The sequence below is a fragment of the Aulonocara stuartgranti genome, assembly GCF_965226115.1.
Source record: "Aulonocara stuartgranti genome assembly, chromosome: 23".
Taxonomy (NCBI): domain Eukaryota; kingdom Metazoa; phylum Chordata; class Actinopteri; order Cichliformes; family Cichlidae; genus Aulonocara; species Aulonocara stuartgranti.
This window is the reverse complement of record NC_138958.1, coordinates 47492870-47512680: the sequence shown is the minus strand read 5'-3', so window position 1 is coordinate 47512680 and position 19811 is coordinate 47492870. Positions and strand designations below refer to the sequence as shown.

General features: G+C 43.1%; 2 protein-coding genes across 2 annotated transcripts in view; both read right to left on the bottom strand.

Moving 5' to 3' along the window:
* Positions 1 to 19811, bottom strand: part of LOC309701484 (NACHT, LRR and PYD domains-containing protein 12-like) — a 1104110-nt gene that overhangs the window by 595431 nt on the left and 488868 nt on the right. The gene's annotated exons all lie outside the window — the stretch shown is intronic.
* LOC309700368 (protein NLRC3-like) lies at positions 572 to 18093 on the bottom strand (the record flags this gene model as incomplete). The annotated part of the gene is made up of 8 exons (XM_082523889.1): positions 18047 to 18093; positions 12768 to 13009; positions 10878 to 12663; positions 8630 to 8803; positions 3808 to 3987; positions 2295 to 2468; positions 792 to 843; positions 572 to 664 (listed from the first exon to the last, which is right to left on the bottom strand). The coding sequence occupies exons 1-8, from the start codon at positions 18076 to 18078 to the stop codon at positions 572 to 574; spliced, it is 2733 nt and encodes a 910-aa protein (XP_082380015.1). The 5' UTR covers positions 18079 to 18093.

Below are 19811 nucleotides of genomic sequence, written 5' to 3'. Positions count from 1 at the left end.
TTCCTGTGAAACTTCTTTGAGCATGAGAATAGCATGAGAAGCTCAGTGGACACTGTTCAGGGTTTTAACTCTCGCTTTCACTTCAGCTTCACCAACAACAGCACAAGCAGAGCAGCCCACTGCCTGCATGGCTGGGACAGCGCCCCCTGGTGACTGTAAACCACTACAACATGTAGACGGCCGTCTGCAGGCTGGATGTAGCACCACCGCAGAGACGTGCTGCAGCTCTGTTTAGTTACCCAGCTGACAGCAGAGGCTGTAGTTTACTGTTACCAACATGGAAAACTGAAGCTTCACCAGCTGGAGCTACAGAGCTGGAGAACAAAGGAGACTGAGAGGCCAGAATGATGTGGGAGGAAACATCAAGAGCCTGTTTGAAAGGAGACACATGTGGATGCTGTGCCAGTCTGTGGTCTGTCAGAAGTCAGCTGAGTCACACTGCAAGAAGCTGCAGAATCTCAGAGGAGGAGATTTGGAAGTGTTTGTGGGACAAACTGGACTCAAAGAAAGAAGATGTTTGTGAAGTCTTTGGTGGAGGTGAGCAGTGTGAAGCAGAACACATGCAGATGAATCAGGAGGTCAGCATCAGTGTCTCCTTGTGGTGGACGGTAAAAGAATCAGAGCCAACGCTCCCGTCCACCCTCGGCATGAAGCAGTGCTGTTTCTGAAACAGGAGGACAAGTCCAGAGAAGACAGAGGAAGCAAAGATGAGGGTGGGACAGGACAGCAGGACTTCCTTCACACCTGCAGCTCCATCACACTGCTGTAGGTCCTCTTCATCACAGGTGTACCTGCAGCCTGTCTTCAAGTCCAGGAGTCACCTCCACACAGTGTAGAAGCCTCCTGTGCAGACCATGGAGTCCAGCCTCTGTCAGGGAAGTCGGCACTAAAGCCTGAAAGACTTCAATCTGTCTCTGCTCCACCCGAGAAAGACCAGCACCGTACTTGTTGTGCATTCAAGGGGGGAACATCAGCACTGCATCGTGGGAACAACACCGCAGGAACAAAGACACAGCACGGCCGATGAAGGACGAGGACAAAGGAAAGGTGAGTGAGAAGACCCTGGTGGTGTGGACGGACCTGCAGGGGCTCCAAGACTGAGGAGCAGAGACGTCCATGTACCAGCTGAGGATGCTGCAGTGATCCAGGGAGCTCGGTCCAATCTGAGGCCGTGTGAACTACGTGGACCACAGTTTCTTCACAGACTTCAGCCACGTGAACATCTGGAGATCCAACAGTGTACGAGCTGTGAGCCATCAGCTGTTTCTCTCATCAGCTGCTGGAATGAGAGCTGCTGGAATCATCTCGAGCAGCAGGAAATCACTGATGTTGTTTCTAAACAAAGATATGGGACTGAGCTCCGCTGAGCTCCTTCTACTTTCATCCAGATAGAAACTGCTACAGTCTGCTGATTATTGCTTTGCCTCCATCACACGAGCTCTTTATCCTGTTCTTCACTCTCATTGGTTCTTTGTCTGCTTGTTTTTACAACAGTAGTCTTCTGATTGGTCAAAGGAGACAATCAGCTGTGACTAAATGTAGCTCCTACAGCAGTGATGGGAATAACTACTGAAGCTAATCCAGTATCAAAGCTCAGGAATCAGCAGCTCCCACCTCGTTTTCTTTCAACAACTATTTTTAGCTGCTGTGTTTTTGTGTTTCTGCAGACCTCAGACATCCTGCTGCTCTGGACAACTTTTTCATTCTTTTTTATCATTATTTTGCTTTTCTTTTATTATTATGTTATATGTATTAATATGTGAAACACTTATTCTTTGTGTTTTTGCTTTGCTCCTGTCAAACTGCTTTAATAAAATCTGCTGCAGTCTAAACTGTGGACGTTCCCTTTTTAACCCTTTGTGAAACAATAAAGGTTTAAATCTGAGTATTCATCTATGTTAGTGTTTAATGGGTCTGATAGGTTGCTTTGGCCTTTCCCAGTAATATCTTCCCTTGCAGTCTGTGGTCCAGGCTTCTAAAACCATCCCAGGTTAACAAGAACTACAATCTAGAGGAGAGCTGCCATAACAGGTGTGACTGATGAGATCTGACCTGCAAGGTTACTCAGGTTTGTTTGTATCAGGACAAGCAGGGAAGCCGCCTGGACGTCAAAGTAGTTAGAGCTGGGCGAGTGTCCTCACCCACATCGGCTTCACAACTCTGCATCATCTACTGAGTAAAACTCAGAGCATCAGAGATTAGAAGGTCTACAAAGAGCTGAACCAGACTTCCTGTATAAAGGTTTTAGTTCCACAGATCGACAGTGTCAGCACAACTAAAACGTGGAGACTGACCTCAGAGTTTCAATTTGATGTTGTGGATTCTCCAGAAGAACACACAGCTGCTTCACTCCTGAATCCTGCAGCTTGTGGTAGCTCAGGTCCACCTCTCTGGGATACGAAGGGTTGAGCTTCAGCACTGCTTCCAGATAATCACAGCTGATCTCTGACAAATCACAGCGCTCCAATCTGTATAGAGAATGAAAGATGTAAGTTTATTAGACAAAGTGCTTGAAATCATTCAGTGTTTCATCATCTGTTCAGAGCTGAAGAAGGTTCAGAATGTAGAAGTTTAGAAAATGTAAACTCCAAACAGCTGAAGCCAACAGGAAGCAGCTTCAAAGAAACACAACAAGAGAAAAAACTCTGAATGTTTCACATTAAAGTCGAACATTTCTAACAAGAGTGTTTTAAAGACAGAGTCACTGATGATCATCTTCTGCCCAGTAAAACTTTGGTTTTCCACATGTGAGTGTTAATGATGCACAAAGACTGTGAGTGCAAAGAGGGAGCGAGGAGGATGACAGAGAGATGGTACAGGAGCATCAAGAACCCGGCGAGGAAATGAGCAGAAGGACTTTGGAGCCTGTTGGATTGAAGCTTTCACAGAGACGTGTTTGACTGGACACCACCAGGACAGACTTTTAATCCCAGGATTTGGATGAGCTTTCTGTCTTTATGGTCACAAATGATGCTGTAACTCTGTGACTGTCCTGGAACTGTCAGCAGTGTGGTTACGTCCTTTTGACCTGAGTTTCCACAGCTCTTATAACAGCAGTGTACATTCAGACTGAGACACGCTTCAGTCTGTATGGACCTGTTTCTGTAGCTGCCACCATCATTCTACATGTTTGTACATCAGCTTATCAAATCCTGTCTGCTGTCTTCATTTATTACTCTTCACCTGCTTCACTGTCACTGTGTGGGCGGAGCTGTCTGAGCCCCACCCACACAGACACAGCTCCTCTCTAGAGTTAAACTTCTGCTTTATCTCTGCCTCTTTTCTTCATCCTCCACCTCTCTTTTCTCTTCTTCAGTGTTCTGCAGCCACAGAGCCTCACAGCCGTTAGCACGCCCATACCTGAGCAGCTAGCATTACCCAGCATGCCGTGCAGCAGTGTCAGTTTGTAAATGTGCAAGAATTCCTGCTCCAAACTGTTTCACAGAGTGCTGAGTGCCGTGACCTTTGACCTGCTAAAGACAGTCAGCTGTGGATTATTCATTGTTGTGTCTGATACTTAGAAGTGTGAGGAAGAAGCTACACAGTTAATCAGGGTCCCCTCTCTCTGAATCAGGAAAGGTGGGCAGGCCGCGTGTGGGCCGCGGGCCATACGTTGAGTATCACTGTTTGAAATGTGAACATTGTTCTGCTGCAGTCAATGGACTAAACCAGAGAAGAAGAAAACAGACTTTACCATGAAGATCCTCAGTGTGGATCAGTATAATATCAGCCTGATGTCTGCAGTTTAGTGTCAGCACAACTTTCACATCATATTCATCTCAGCACAACTAAAACATGCTGACTGACCTCAGAGTTTCAAATCGACATCGTGGATTCTCCCGAAAATCACACAGATGCTTCACTCCTGAACCCTTCAGGTTGCTGTAGGTTCCACTCAGGTCCACCTCTGTGGGATACGAGGGGTTGGACTTCAGTGCTGCTGCCAGATATTCAAGGCCAATATCTGACAAACCACAGCTCCTCAATCTGTATAAAGAATGAAAGATGTAAGTTTATTAGACAAAGTTTACAAATGACAGTTTCCAATGTATCACCTTTAACATGGGTATAAATGATATTTAATAGAGCTCTAATGTTCAAAAAAGAGTGCCTAATAAAGCCCGTCTGGTCTGGTGAAATAATGGGGGACAAATACTTGTGTAAGCGACGGGCCAACACTTGAGCCAGGATCTTGGTGTCTGTGTTGAACAAAGATATTAAACGACATGAACGACAATCTAAATGGTCTTTTTCCTGTTTTACAATTAAACACATCACTGCTTGATGCATTGTTGGAGGCAACGACTGTGAGAGGAAGGATTCTTCAAAAGTTGATTTTAACAGTGAATTCAGTCGGTCAGAAAACTTTATGAAAAAAATCAGATGGATACCCGTCGGGGCAGCAGATTTTCCAGACTGCATGCTCCGTACGGCCGTTTCAATTCCAACATTAGAGACAGGTTCCTCCAGACTAGCGATCGCATCTTCTCCCAAGGAGGGAATATCAAACACCTTATTGAAATCATTGTGGATCTCAAGGATAGTTTGGTTGTCTGTAGACCTTATTCCCTGGTCATTGTAGATCTCAAGGATAGTTGGTTAGCTGTTCTTAGTCGTAGCTGGTGAGCTGATAACTCGCCTGATTTTTCTCCATGTTCATAAGCGTAGCTGCAACTTTGACTCAGCCTGTTTTGTAGATATGAGATTGTATTCAGTTTGTCATTGTAACCGCTGTGTATATAATACAGGCTCAGGAGAGTGGCTGTACACAGCATGTAGTTTAGTGTCACGGTCGCAGTAGCTGACCGTATGGAGAGTGTGTGGAGGACTCAGGCGCAGACACTGGCGCAGACATGAAACTGAGTTTTGAACGAAAAGCGAGCCTTTATTTCGGCTGAAGACATCAAACAAGGCAGAATCACAGTGAAGAGAACTAAACTGGGGAACTAATACTATAATAAATCATGAAGACACGGAAAGCTATGGCTAAGAATACAAAAGACTGGGCATGAAAATATGGAGGGTGGGAACACAGATGACGCGACACAGAGACTAAATACACATGAGGGATGATCAAGTTCCAAAGATTAAAACTGTCAAACCTGCAGGGGGGATTGGCTGTTCCAAACCTGAAATATTATTTCTGGGCAGCTCAGATGAGACCCCTGACTGTATGGGTGCGGGATTTGTCTGAAACTCAGTGGCTAAACATTGAGAAGACAATGTGCGAAAGATCATTGGAATCCCTGCTTTGTTCTAACATTTCAATTAAAAATGTGCATATGGGGGAACGGACGAGGGTCACACTAAAGATTTGGCGTAGAATCAAACAATCATTTGGTCTTCCAAAAGAAATTTCAATTCTATCAAGCCTCTCCTCCCTGCAGGGTTTTTCTCCTATTGTGGAAGACTCTGGCTTCAGAGCATGGTCACATAGCGGGCTTCATCAACTTTGTCATGTTGTGAGGAATGGGCACCTGAGCTCATTTGAACAGTTGAGGTCAGTTTCGGCTTCCTTCTTCTGACTTTTTTAGATTTCTGCAGCTAAGAAGCTTTTTGACAAAACATAAAGAATGGAGGCAAGTTTTGGAGCCCTCACCCATTGAGGAAATATTTCTAAAAACATTTCAAAGTAATTCCTCCCCAAAATTAATCAGTCATTTTTATAACGCATTTATGAGTTTCAATACAAATGCAACTTTGGATATTAAGGCAAGGTGGGAAGCTGAGACTGGCACTCAAATCTCAGAGGACACCTGGGAAGAGGTGTTCGGTGAAGCCCATCTGGTGACTAATTCTGGGCTGTGGAGAGAATTTAAATAGAAGGTGGTCATGAGATATTTTAGAACCCCAGAGATAATTGCCAAAATGAAGCCTACAAATCCTGACACCTGCTGGCGAAATTGTGGTACTTCTTTAGGAACCCACTCACATATATTCTGGTCATGCCCAAAAATCTGCTCACTTTGGAATGACATATTTAAAGTTCTCAGTACAGTTTTCCAACAATACAAAGACCAACAGTTAGTCATTTTAGGAGTCTTACCAAAGGGTTTTGCGGGAAACAATAAAACGTATCTCTTAAGAATCTTACAGCAGCACTAAAGTGTATCACTATTAAATGGCTGAATCTTGACCCACCTTCATATAATATGTGGATTGATAAAGCAAGAGAAATTTACCAGATGGAGGAAATAACATCTGCTCTGCGGATTCAGAGAGAATTGTTTACTGAGCGTTGGCGACCCATACATGCTTTACTGTTTCAATAATTTAGCATAGGTCTGTTTCGTTTTGTCCATTTACGGCTAAGTTTGTCACATGTTATTTAATATTACATAAAGTTTTTGTTTTCTTTTTGTTTTTGTTGTTGTCTGTTTGTTTGTTTGCTTGCTTGGGTTTTGTTTTGCTTCCCAGTTTTGTTTTGTGCTTCCTAATTGCAGTTCTTATTTTAATCTACATTTCTGCATTGCAGTTCCTGTAACTGTCCTACTTGTGAACATCGACAAGCACAAGTTGCAATGTTGTAAATTATAATAAAAATTTAGTTAAAAAAAAAAAGAACATTAAAGTCGTACATTTCTCATAAAAACAGGACAAAGACTTGAAGAAGTCGTGTTTTTCCTTCCAGGAACCACATGGCTTCACTTTTAAAGGTGAAGTGTGACAGAAATGGACATATTTGAAGTCCAACACCTTTTTCCAGTCACATTATTAAAGCAGACAAACTACAAGCTCATTTTCATTCCAACAAGTCATCTTCTGACCTGGACTAACAACACTGGTCTCTATGTGCAGCTGGCTGTGAGACCAGTGCTCAGGGAGCGTCTACAAAGTGCAACACTGAAAGAACATCACACACTCATTTGCTTCCAGCACTTTCACACAAACATCTACTGTCATTATTGTCACCAAACTCTGTGGATCCTTTATTGCAAATTCAAATGGGATCAAATGGTCAGACAAAAGAGGGTTATGAGGAAATATGATGAAATGTTGTGTATTAGCAGCAAGTTATTGAATCTTTTTCCTCAGAAACCAAACAAAATGATTGACAAACATGTTTTTACAAACTCAGTGTTGGACTTGGATCAGCAGGATAAGCTGATGTTTAAAGGCATTTGAGTCCTGCTGTATGAGAGTCCAGTTCTTACTCAATATTTATGGATGATGTTCTTTCAGTGTTGCACTTTGTAGACGCTCCCTGAGCCTCACAGCCAGCTGCACATGGACCAGCTGACATTACCCAGCATTAGAGGCGGCTGTAAAAAATTCATGTTCCCATTTAAATGGTTTTAATTTGAATAAAACGATGTTGATTCATTCAATCCTGAATCGATGTTTAATATAAATGTATTTTGCCAGAATCTCAGGTTAAAGCTCACAAACTATTTCAACAAGCAGCAAACAGATAAAACAGTAAATGAGAGCAGCTAAACACACAAAGATGGAAACACAGAGCGTGGATCGTTCACTCGACGGCACGTACACGGACACGCCGTCGGGGCTGAAAGTGGACAGCTCACAGATCCTGAAGCTGCAGGTTTCATCTGTCTCCAACCAAAACTGAGTGAAGCAGCAGCAAAAGAAGATCCAAACTCTGCTTCACGTTTGATCAATATGCTCATGAATTCTCTCTGACTTTGGCTGTTCCTGCCTGCACAGCTCTCTCTCTCTCAGTGTACTCCAAGAACAGCTTCAAACATCTGTTTCTGCATCATTCACTGTTTATTAGCCACCAGTCTGCTGTTGTGTAATAATGAAAGAAGTCGATGCTTCAGTGCTTTGAATTGTGTTACACAAAGAAAAGCAAAGTTTTCTCGTTGTTCAGGCAGAATCGAGCGTTGAAGAATGAATTCACACGTCAATAAACATTTTCATCAGCACAAGCAGGACAATGAAAGCAGGAAATACCCCAAACTGCCATTTCTCATTCTACAACTTCAACAACTGCACATGAATTATACTTCATACACAGACCCACAGTCTCTGATTGCTCTGAAATCTCACTGACAGCCAATAGAAATAAAGAAAAGTCCAGACTGACAGTCTCTGTGGGGTTAGGCAGTGAACTGCTCACGCTGCGTTAAAGTGCATCACAAACTATTGGAATTGGATCCAACTTTGTGAAGCAGATTTCTTCTCAGCTGCTGTTTTGAACATTTCCTCATGAACTGTATTAAACTCTGTAAATGAACTGAGAACTATTTCTACATTTGAAACTATGGATTCATTTTCCCGTTCACTTCTGTACGTTAGTGTATAAATGAATGTTAGACTGGGCTCCATGGAAACACTTGGACTGGTCTCAGCTGCCTTCTTTCTGTAGTCCTTTCTCTTCTCCAGCTTCTGTTTGAAATCCTCTCACAGAGCCTGAAACCTGCTTTGCTGTCATGTTTGGGCCTGTGTTCCTCTGCTTTAACACAAACCTCACCACAGCAGCTGTGTGGGTCGTCTCTGTAGCAGCCAGATCAGCTTCTGATACATGAACATCATCACAGCTCCTAACTTCACCTTTATTAGCTTTGACATTCATGTCTTTCTTTTCTCTGTCTGTTTCCACACAAGCTCAAAGTCTCTGCAGCCTGAAATATAGAAAAACAACAACAGCTGCAGTCAGTGAACTCACCTCAGAGTCTCCAGTCGACAGTTTGGACTCTCCAGTCCAGCACACAGAAGCTTCACTGCTGAATCCTGCAGCTTGTTGTTACTAATGTCCAGCTCTGTCAGATGGGAGGGGATGGACTTCAGAGCCGAGGCCACAACTTCACAATGAGTCCCTGAGAGTCCACAGTCAGCCAGTCTGTGATCATAGAAAATACAAAATGTGTTATTATAAAAGCAGAAAGTCTGCATTATAAACACAGACTGAATGTATATGAAGACAAAACAGAGTGAGGTCATAATCTGATGAACATCTGCTCTTCACATCTGTGCTTCAGCTCCTCTTACTGTGTTTGACATGACACAACGATTGAGTCTCTCTCAGACCTGCAGACTTTTAATGAGAATCTTTGTTTGGCTTTAATCTGCAGATGAAGGAGGAAGATGGTGTCACATTTAGGCTTCCATAATGTCCACAGTCTGTCACTGAGATCTGATCCAGAGTCAGAGTGAAGACACACATGTGGACTGTTTCCTGTCTTGAATCCAGAACATTTTGAATGAGCTCAGCTCAGTGAAGAGTTCCAGCTGGAAAGACGATCTCTGTTTGCTACCTGCTGCTGTCAGGTACGACTGTTCACGTCCACACTCAGGAAAAATCTGCTGACTGTCACCAAACGGAGCAGAAATCTCATCACTGGACAATAATGATGAATGAACTCAGAGCTGCTGATATCACATCTGATTTCAGGGGAACTAAACACAGAAATGATTGGCTCCTTTTAGCTTTCTGAGCCATTAGTCTGCAGGTTTATCACTAGTTGGCAGAAACAGACTTGTATTAATGTTCAGCGCTTCAGTGTTTATGACTCCAGATCCAGGTGACAGCAAGTCAAAATGATGTTACCTGTCTGTGTCCAGCAGCAGCCTTTGAATATTGTTATAAACTCACATGGATCAGTTTGTCTTTGATTGGTTTGTAAAGTTCAAATTCATTTATATTCATCAACTCTAAATGAAAAATGTTTTTCTTCTTCTATGTTTATTATTAGAGTAACAAATTCTTATAGTTTCCTGTTGTTGAGAATTTCAGTGTAAAACCACTCGGACCTGTGCATCACTGCACACTGTGAAAGTATTACTGCAGTTTAATCTATAATCCTAATCAGTGTGTTTACTGGACTGTAGTCAGACCTCCGTTATACCAAAGGAAACACTGAACGTCTTCAAAGTCACAATAAATTTATAATAAATGCTAATAAATACTGGAGTGTTAGAAAAGATGCTTCCAGCGTGTTTGTCTTTGATAGGGTTTATTCTGTTCGTCTATTGTCTGACCACTTGGGGGCGCTTTTGTCTCTTTTGCTCTGAGCCTTGGGTTTATTCAAACTGATTTTAATAAACTATTTTATGCAAGTTGAAGCTTCATCTCCATCTCCAGTGGTTGTTGCATATTTTATGACTATATTAGTAACAGTCAGTCAGAGAGTTTAGAGTAAATTAGATCTTCACGTTTGATTCTTGACACAACATAAATGGTGAGCCAGTGTCAGAGGAAGTGACAGCATCCACCGAGGACCGGGGGGAGTGGGAGGACTGGGGGACCAGGCCAACAAAAAGGTGATCACTGATACAGGTCAGCAAACATTTGCTCATTTGGTGTCTTAGAGCAGACTCCGCCCAGCTTTGTCGTCCATGGTTGCTCTTTCAAAGGAATCTAGTAACATATTATTTTACTTAATGATCTACTGACACCACTGACTATGCAGGACAACCCCACGTCTGGAGCCAGTGCACATGTGCAGTTCAATTCCTGGGCAGGTTCTGAAGATGGCCGAGCTGTCGAGGACAAAGTTACTAATGTGAAGCTAATGTGGTTAATCAAGATCTTCATAACCATGTGGAGCACAGTGTGCTTTCACCGTGGAGAAATCACACTGAAGAACTCGGCACACATTTTGGGGGCCTTTCTGTTTGTTGCTACAATCTGCAAATTTCATTAAAAGTTTAATAAACTATCATCTGGTCTTTATTTTTAGTTAGCACATACCTTAAAAACTCTAAGCTGTAAGCTAATGATAGTTATATAACAGCAGATGCATGCTGGTGCAATAAGCTGTATGTTTTATTTTTGATCTGATTAGTCAAATAATCACAAAAATAATTGTTTGTGGCAGCCCTAGTGTGACCTCAAATAAGAAATGATTGCAGTTTATGACTGAGTAACTAAACTATCACCAACTGATAATATTAATGATCACATCTGGACTCACCGAGCCTTTCTGAAGTTCCTCACAGCTGGAATCAGTCTCAGTCGTCCCTCCTTTGTTGTGTTGTACTTCTTCAGGTCCAACTCATCCAGAACCTCCTCTGACATCTGCAGCATGAAGGCCAGAGCTGAGCAGTGGATCTCAGAGAGTTTCTTTGATTTGTTCTCTGACTTCAGGAACTCTTGGATCTCCTGAGATAATAAGATGTCGTTCATCTCCATCAGACAGTGGAAGATGTTGATGCTTCTGTCAGGAGAGGATTTTGTCTTCCTTTCTTTGAGATTCTTGATGACTCTCTGGATGGTTTCTGGACTGTTCTCTGTCTGACCCAGCAGACCTCCTAAGAGTCTCTGGTTGGACTCCAGACAGAGGCCATGAAGGAAGCGAACAAACAGGTCCAGACGACCATTTTTACTCCTGAAGGATTTTGTTAGTGTTTCCATCAAAAAATCATCCAGAGATGACTCTTTGTATTTTTTTCCCAAGAAGTCCTTCAGCACCTCTGACTTCCTGTTGGTGAAACAGTGGAACATGTAGACTGCAGCCAGAAACTCCTGGATGCTCAGATGAACAAAGCAGTAGACTGGTTTCTGGAAGATCACACACTCTCTTTTGAAGATCTCTGTACAAACTCCTGAGTACACCGAGGCCTCTGTCACATCCAGACCACACTGCTCCAGGTCTTCTTGGTAGAACATGATGTTTCCTTTCTCCAGATGTTCAAACGCCAGCCTCCCCAGCTTCAGAAGAACTTCCCTGTCAGCCTCCGTCAGCTCCTGTGGACTCGTCTCATGTCCCTCGTGGTACTTGTTCTTCTTCCTCTTTGTCTGAACCAGCAGGAAGTGTGAGTACATGTCAGTCAGGGTCTTGGGCAGCTCTCCTCTCTGCTCTGTAGTCAACATGTGCTCCAGAACTGTAGCAGTGATCCAGCAGAAGACTGGGATTCTACACATGATGTGGAGGCTCCTGGATGTCTTCATGTGGGAGATGATTCTGCTGGACAGCTCTTCATCACTGAATCTCCTCCTGAAGTACTCCTCTTTCTGGGCGTCAGTGAAGCCTCGTACTTCTGTTAGCCTGTCAACACATGTAGGAGGGATCTGATTGGCTGCTGCAGGTCGGGAAGTTATCCAGACGAGAGCCGAGGGAAGCAGATTCCCCTGGATGAGGTTTGTCAGCAGCTGGCTGACTGATGACTTCTGTGTGACATCAGACAGCAGCTTCCTGTTGGTGAAATCCAATGAAAGTCTGCTTTCATCCAGGCCGTCAAAGATGAACAAAAGCTGAGAGACAGCCAGCTTCTCTGCTGTGACCTTCTGTAATGTTGGATGGAAAACATGGAGCAGCTCCAGAAGACTGTACTGCTCATCTCTGATCAGGTTCAGCTCCCTGAATGAAAGCAGAACCACCACACTGACATGTTGGTTCTCCAAGCCCTCTGCCCAGTCCAGAGTGAACTTCTGCACTGAGAAGGTTTTTCCAACACCAGCCACGCCGTTGGTCAGAACCACTCTGATGGGTCTCTGTTGGTCAGGTAAGGCTTTAAAGATGTCCTGGCACCTGATTGGAGTGTCATGGAGGGCGTCCATCTTGGAAGCTGTCTCCAGCTGCCTCACCTCATGTTGGCTATGAACCTCTTCACTCTGTCCCTCTGTGATGTAGAGCTCAGTGTAGATCCTGTTGAGGAGGGTTCTACTTCCTGTTTCATCACTTCCTTCAGTCACACGTTCACATCTCCTCCTCAGACTGATCTTATGTTCATCTAAAACCTCCTGCAGACCAACATCTGCTGAAAGAAAGAAAAACAGAAAGAAAACTCTTCAATGTCTGAACAACATCAAGAAGTCCAGTTTTCAGAAATGAGTCCATCAGCAGACAGATGTTCAGTCTTACTTTGTACACAGCTGCTCTGACTGGCTGTCTGCAGTCCAGCTCTGCTTCTGGATCTTTCTCCACACTGGGGACAGGACCAGTCTCCTGATGAAGCAGACTGGTCCCAGTATGAGGAGATGCACTGTCTGCAGAACCAGTGTCCACAGCTGGTAGAGACTGGATCCTTCAGGACGTCCTGACACAAAGCACAGCAGGACAGCTGCTCCTCCTCACAGACACCACTCCTCTTCCTCTTCCTCCCTCTGTGAACACATTTCTTTATCACTAAAATCATTGACTGTCAGTGACAAACATCCAGATTTGATGACACTGTGCAGAAGCTCTGATGGTCACAGAGAAAAGTCAAAGTGGAGAAACTTGTGTTTGAGTTCAGAATCCAAGTTTCCTTTGCTGTTCCTGCCTGTCTTATTAAACACAGAGTGATCAGCCTACAAACTCCACAGTAAAAGCCTTCATCACAGAGCTGATTATGTCCTTCACTGGATGTACTGGAAGTTTGGGATCCATCACTTTCAACTGACCTTTGACCTCCTCTAAAAACTGTGGTGGAGCAGCGGTGTTACATTCAGAGCTTTCAGCTTTATTTTGAAAGAGTTCAGTCATCAGGAAGTGAACTTCTTGGTTCTGATTTCCTTTCTATTATTTTACAGAAGTGAAGAAGAAGAACTAAAAGCTTTGAAATGATCTGAGTGATATTTTTGAACATTGCCACCAAATTGAGTTCAGCCTCCAGCAGTAACTTTGTTTCATGATGCCTCCCTGATGATGTGATGTTTGATTACAAACCTGTTTATGTGTTAGACATTAATCACATGAACACAGGCAGAAAAAAGAAGCCAATGAAACAAATGACAGAAACGTGTTCATTCACTGCCATGATCCATATTTGATATGTACAGATGTTTGTAAAGAACACGTGTGCAGTATCTGAGTATCTGCTGTCAGCACACAGTGCAGCAATAACTACAACCACACGTTTCTGTAGATCCTGAACATCAGCCTGGAGGAATCTGACCTCAGGTCTGCACACAGAGGAGCTTCACCTCTGGGATGATGCTGGCTTCAGCTCCTTCTACAATCAGGCAGAAGCTTCTGCACCATCAGGACACAAACAGAGAGGAGCTTCTATCCTCAGACCATCCAAGTCCTAAATCAGAACATGCTCCCCTCATAGCATCACCATCAGGGTTTAAACAGGACCTTACATCATGTTCTTGTCTCACTGTCATATTTCAGATCATACCTGATTCATTATGACGTCACACGCTGCTACACTGATCCTGCTGCTTCATTACTGCTGATATTACTCTGCTCACTCTGTTCAGTTACTCTGTTTACATCACTTTGCTCATTTGCTTTGTTCTGCTTGCACTGCTCTGTCAGTACATGCTGTGCTAATGTGGCACAAAGCACTTTAACATTACATCTGCACAATGTTTCATTATTTCATTTAATGATTGTTTCTAATGTTTTGTCCAGTCACAGGAGCAGCTCAGCACATTTCACTGTGTTGTACGTGTATGACGATGCCTGTGACAAATAAACAGCCTCGGACTCTTCAATCTTCTGCATTTCTTTGGAGATCAGCTCAGTGGCCTGTTGAGACCATCTTTCTATTTCTGATGACTCAGTTCAGATTATTATCCTGATACTTTCTTTTAAAATGTGATGAAATCATTTATCTGATGTTCTGACACAAATACACCAAAACAATCCCAAACAGCACAAACCACCACGTTACACACAGTGTAATAAAAATACAGGCAACTACAAATAAAAACACTTTAAAATATAAACTAAAATTACAAAGTGGTCACAGAATTTCAAACACCCGTAAATGAGTCAGCAGCTCTCTTACATGGTCAGCTGAGCTCCATGATTGAAGAACATTGTTGCTGCAGGTTCATGACTGAAATATGGAGGATATTCTTTGGACCAGTCACTCCTCACAGACACACAGCTGGATGCTGGAGACTGTGACCTCTGACCTCTGCAAACACAAACACATCACATGAATTACTGATTAATCTGTTTAAAATCTTTTAAGCAGCTGCAAACACACAAACTGGATGATGTGATGGTTTCTGTCAGTAATAGTTGTCTCAGATTAGAGTACAGACGGCTGCAGAGACGTTCACAGCAACAGAGCAGAAATCATTACCTTGGATTGCATTACTACTACGATTGATACTAGCATTATCGTACCCGGACCACCATTAGGAATCATTTATGATGTCACTGGTAGAACACATTTATAGAAACAACCTTTGAACTCTGAGTCAGCAGCTCTCTTACATGGTCAGCTGAGCTCCATGATTGAAGAACATTGTTGCTGCAGGTTCATGACTGAAATGTGGAGGATATTCTTTGGACCGGTCACTCCTCACAGACACACAGCTGGATGCTGGAGACTGTGACCTCTGACCTCTGCAAACACAACCACATTGCATTCATTTCACATCAATTAGTACACCACAAAAGGCATGCAAGAAACACAGTATGAAGGCAAACTTCTGGCTTCAATAACATTCAACAGGTCAGGTGGAAACTTTTCTCAGATTTGATTCATGTTTTTATAGAACGATCCAGCTAAAAAAAATATACCATTAGGTCAGGGGTCAGCAACCTTCAGGACCCAAAGAGCCATTTGGAGCCAGTTTCCACGCAAAAGAAAACACTGGGAGCCACAAATACTTTTTGACATCTAGAATGAAGATAACACTGTATATACTGTTTTTTACCTTTATGCTTTGTGTGAACAACTAAGGTGTGTTGCTTATGAAATCCATGAAGTGCTACAGAGAAAATTACAGGTTATTTATGTAATGAACACATTTGAACTCTTAAAGAAATATAACCAAAGGAAAGACACCCAGCTGAACTAAAATGATGTAGCAAACAAAAGCTGCTGTGAGCCGCCACCCTTATATCTCCTTTGGGCTTTTGGAGCCTTGAGCTGACTTTTAAAAAATAATTGGAAAAAAAGCTCTATGCTGCTGAAAGATGAAAAATAGATATTTGCAAAATTCTGCCTAAATATGTATTTTACCTGGTTAATGTGTGTGGCGGGGCGTGGTCTGCAGCGCCGCTGCAGGGGAGGCGGACGCACCTGAGCGGCAATCACGCCTCGCCGCCTTAACGTCTGTGCTGTTGTGCTGTTGTGTGTCGGGCTGTGAGCTGCAAAGCTACAGCCGGCTGTGTGCGTACAGCAACCGTGTGTGAAAAGTGGTCAATAAAGAGAAGCTGAAAAGCGTGTTCATGCAAACATCGTCGGGTCTGCCGTGATATGTTTACAACGGGACTTCTGCTCCTGAACCTCTGCGCACAGCGTCTGCAGGTCGGGGCTGTACGAAGTCACTTTCATCTTTACAGGACTGTAAGCTGTCGTCTGTGAGGCGTGAGCGGTAGGGATGGGTATTGATAAGATTTTCACGATTCCGATTCCATTTTCGATTCTGTTTAACGATTCGATTCTTTATCGATTCTTTTTAAAAAAGGAGAACACTAAGGTCGATTAGCTTAGAACTTTGTTTTATATCTTCTCTTTGAACAAGATAGAAATTTAGGAGTAACATGGCCTTACAAACCCAACAGTGAGATCTTAAGAGATCCAGCCTACGGCTCTTCAATGTGGTGTCACAGGGACCCCGGGGAAAAAAATTGTAAATGTAAAATAATAAAATAAATATTCTTCTGTAGCAATAACAAAGTATAACATAAATTATTCTGTAGCAATTACACAAGAATATCCAGTAATGTCCCTGCCTACAATTAAACACATTCACTTACCGAAAATCGGGGGCATCTGCTGTGGCAAATGGGTGCAAGCCTTTGACCACAAACTTAGACACTGCTCGGTAACATTAGTCTATCCTGGCTTGAAAGGAGACGCTACCGGTAGACTGCAGCGAGAACTGCCAGAGAGCGCCAGCCAGACTCTGTCTCTCTCATCATGGTCACCTAAACGCGCAGTAATGGCAGATAAGGCAGATCGCGCTAACATAATATGCACTGTTAGTTGATTATTTACCTGCCGCATTAACGGGAGAGGACGTGCAAACGTTACCGCTGCTGCTGGGTTGAGATTCACGAGTCCGGAGCAAAATTAAAAACATGACATTCAATTAAGGTCATCGTGTGTTTTGTGAGCAAATGCTTTTGCATATTCGTAGTGTTTCCTCCCTTAAATGAAGTATCTACTTTGCAAGTATTGCAAGTTGCCCTGTTGTCATCCGTTCTCGTAAAGTATAACCAATCTTTTTAGCGTTTGAGCCGCCATGTTTCCTGCCAGGTAAATGACGCTCCGCAACGTGGTGACGTCATTCAGGGTGACTGGAATCGATAAGGGAATCGTTTGCAAAAATGGCAAACGATTCCAAGGAATTGAAACAGTGGGAACCAGTTCTCAACAAGAACCGGTTTTCGATACCCATCCCTAGTGAGCGGTGTTTGTTTTTAACATAGTTCACGGTGGAGAACAGCTGCTGACATAATGTGGATCCGAAGATCCATAATTGGCCTACCTGGGGCTGAAAGTCTCGATAAATGCACGGCGTTTCGGCGGGTACACCGGCTTCCACGAGTGTGACGCTTATTTGAACGATGAAAAAATAATAAAATATAATTTTCTTTTTATATTTCAACATCACAAAAATCTTCCAATTTAGAACTACAAGTTAAAAAAGAACATAAATAAAATACACTTCAGCTAAATACTTCTAATTTATTTTCCCAAACCACGAGGAGCCGCACTGTAAGGACTAAAGAGCCGCAGGTTGCCGACCCCTGCATTAGTGTTAGTCAATGTTGCAACTGAACTGAAAAACAAAAGATTTTGGTCCAAAGAAACAAAGTCACTATTAATACAACACAACCCCCCCAAAAAGAGCCATGTAGACCCCGGGCTCTATGGGTCTTGTGCTCGGAGCTTGTTCCTGTGCTGCCATGATTAGTGCCTCTGTGCTGTCTTTCAGTCCAGCTTTGTTCAGCCACTGGTAGGATTTCTGGATGTCAGCCACTTCCTCTGCCTGCTGGTGGTGCAAACTGTGTTGTTCTGAGTTTCATTGGACGTCTTTGTCCAAAGCACCAGACAAAGGGCAAAGTAGATGCATTTGCATCAGCAGGAAAATACACCCCAAACTAGCATCATCATTATACAACTTTAACAACGGCCACTAAATGATACTTCATACACAGACCAGTGTTAGGTTAAGTTATGATGTCACTGGCAGAACATTTATAGAAACAACCTTTGAACTCTGAGTCAGCAGCTCTCTTACATGGTCAGCTGAGCTCCATGATTGAAGAACATTGTTGCTGCAGGTTCATGACTGAACTCTGGAGGAAGTATTTCTTTGGACCAGTCACTCCTCACAGACACACAGCTGGATACTGGAGACTGTGACCTCTGACCTCTGCAAACACAAACATCAATAACTGATCAGTTCTCTCTGACAGCCATATGATCAGCTGATCCCTCTGTGATATTGTGTCTGCCTCATAACGCTGACAGGTCAGCCAATCATCAGCGGTTTTTTCTGTCTCTGAATGAACTCAGTTTGTTCTCAGCTCTTCTCTCTGATTCTGCTGCACTGACTTCACTTAAACTTACAGAGTTCAGATCTTAGCAAGAAAACAAGTCAATAAAAATCAAACTCAGATCAAACAGTTTGAACCAATCACAGATCAATGATTCTGTCATGGTTATGTTGAAATGACTAATAAAGTTAGTAGTGTTCTTACATTATTGCTGCAGGTCCATGACTGTAAGGTGGAGGTGATTGTGTAACTCCGTCACTCCTCACAGACACACAGCTGGATGCTGCAGATGCTGCTCCGTCCTCTTCCTCCATCTTCTTGATGTCAGGGTGGAGTTAGTCTGAGAGGTAAACACACACACACTCAGAGGTGCTGTTGTACTGGAAGCATCACACTGACGGCTTTCTAATGTTGGAGCTTTGGCCCTAAAGTCCAAACCAGTTATTTTAGAGGCTCAAAGTCTTTAAAAAACACCAAAACCATCACATTATTTAATAAGTACATGATCAGGTGGATGAAGGAACTCAGTGTGTTTGGGATCATCATCATGGTGAGGAGCCCACATGTTACGGCTCCTTTGGAGAGAAGCTGAGGATCACTGCAGGAAGTGAGCTCATGAAACCAAACTGCTGTTTGTGAGCAGGATGACTCTGTTATTGGACCTGCTCTATGTTCTACATATGATCAATACTTCAAATATCTGTAAACATCTCATCTTATATTTGTTGCACTTGGTCACATCTGTCTTTAAAAATAGATTTTTAATGTCACTGAGAGTTCTTTTCTACCTTTATTGATTTATTTTGGAATAAATTAAATATAAAGGTGCCAAAAACTGCCTGCAGCTTCTGCTCTGTGACAGGAAACTACTGTCAGGCTCAAAATGACTTCAGATTATTCATCACAGAGTGTTTATAGATCACAGGACACGTTACAGTTTCACTGTCGATGTTTTAGTTTAAAAGAATGACGTGATAAGATCTTACTGTGAATCTGCGCGCTCATTGGCTAATACCCTGAGACTGACAGGTGGTTATCCAATCAGCGTGCGGCCTCACACGGACATAAAACTCTTAAAGTTTGTTTCTGAAGGGATTTTCAGATCAGACCTGATGTTTCTGTCTACAGCCTGTTTACCGATATAATCAATATCAGACATCAGAGCAACAGAAACCTCTGTGATCAGGACGCCGGGACTGAGAACAGGAAGTGGCTCAAACGTCGCACTTTAAAGTGAACTCCACTCACAGAGTTTCTGTCGCCATTTTAGTTTTAAAACCCGTCGTGATAAGGGCGGGTCTTACTGTGAACCTGCGCGCTCATTGGCTAATAACTTGAGATTGACAAGCCGTTATCCAATGAGCGCGCGGCTTCTCCCAACATAAAGTAGTTTCCTTTGAAAAACCAAAGTCTGATTATTTTTGCCTCCACTGACGGAGCCTGTTATTCCCGCCACAGAGACACGGTAATGTCAGAGCGGTGTTAACACTCACCTGCCTCAGCACA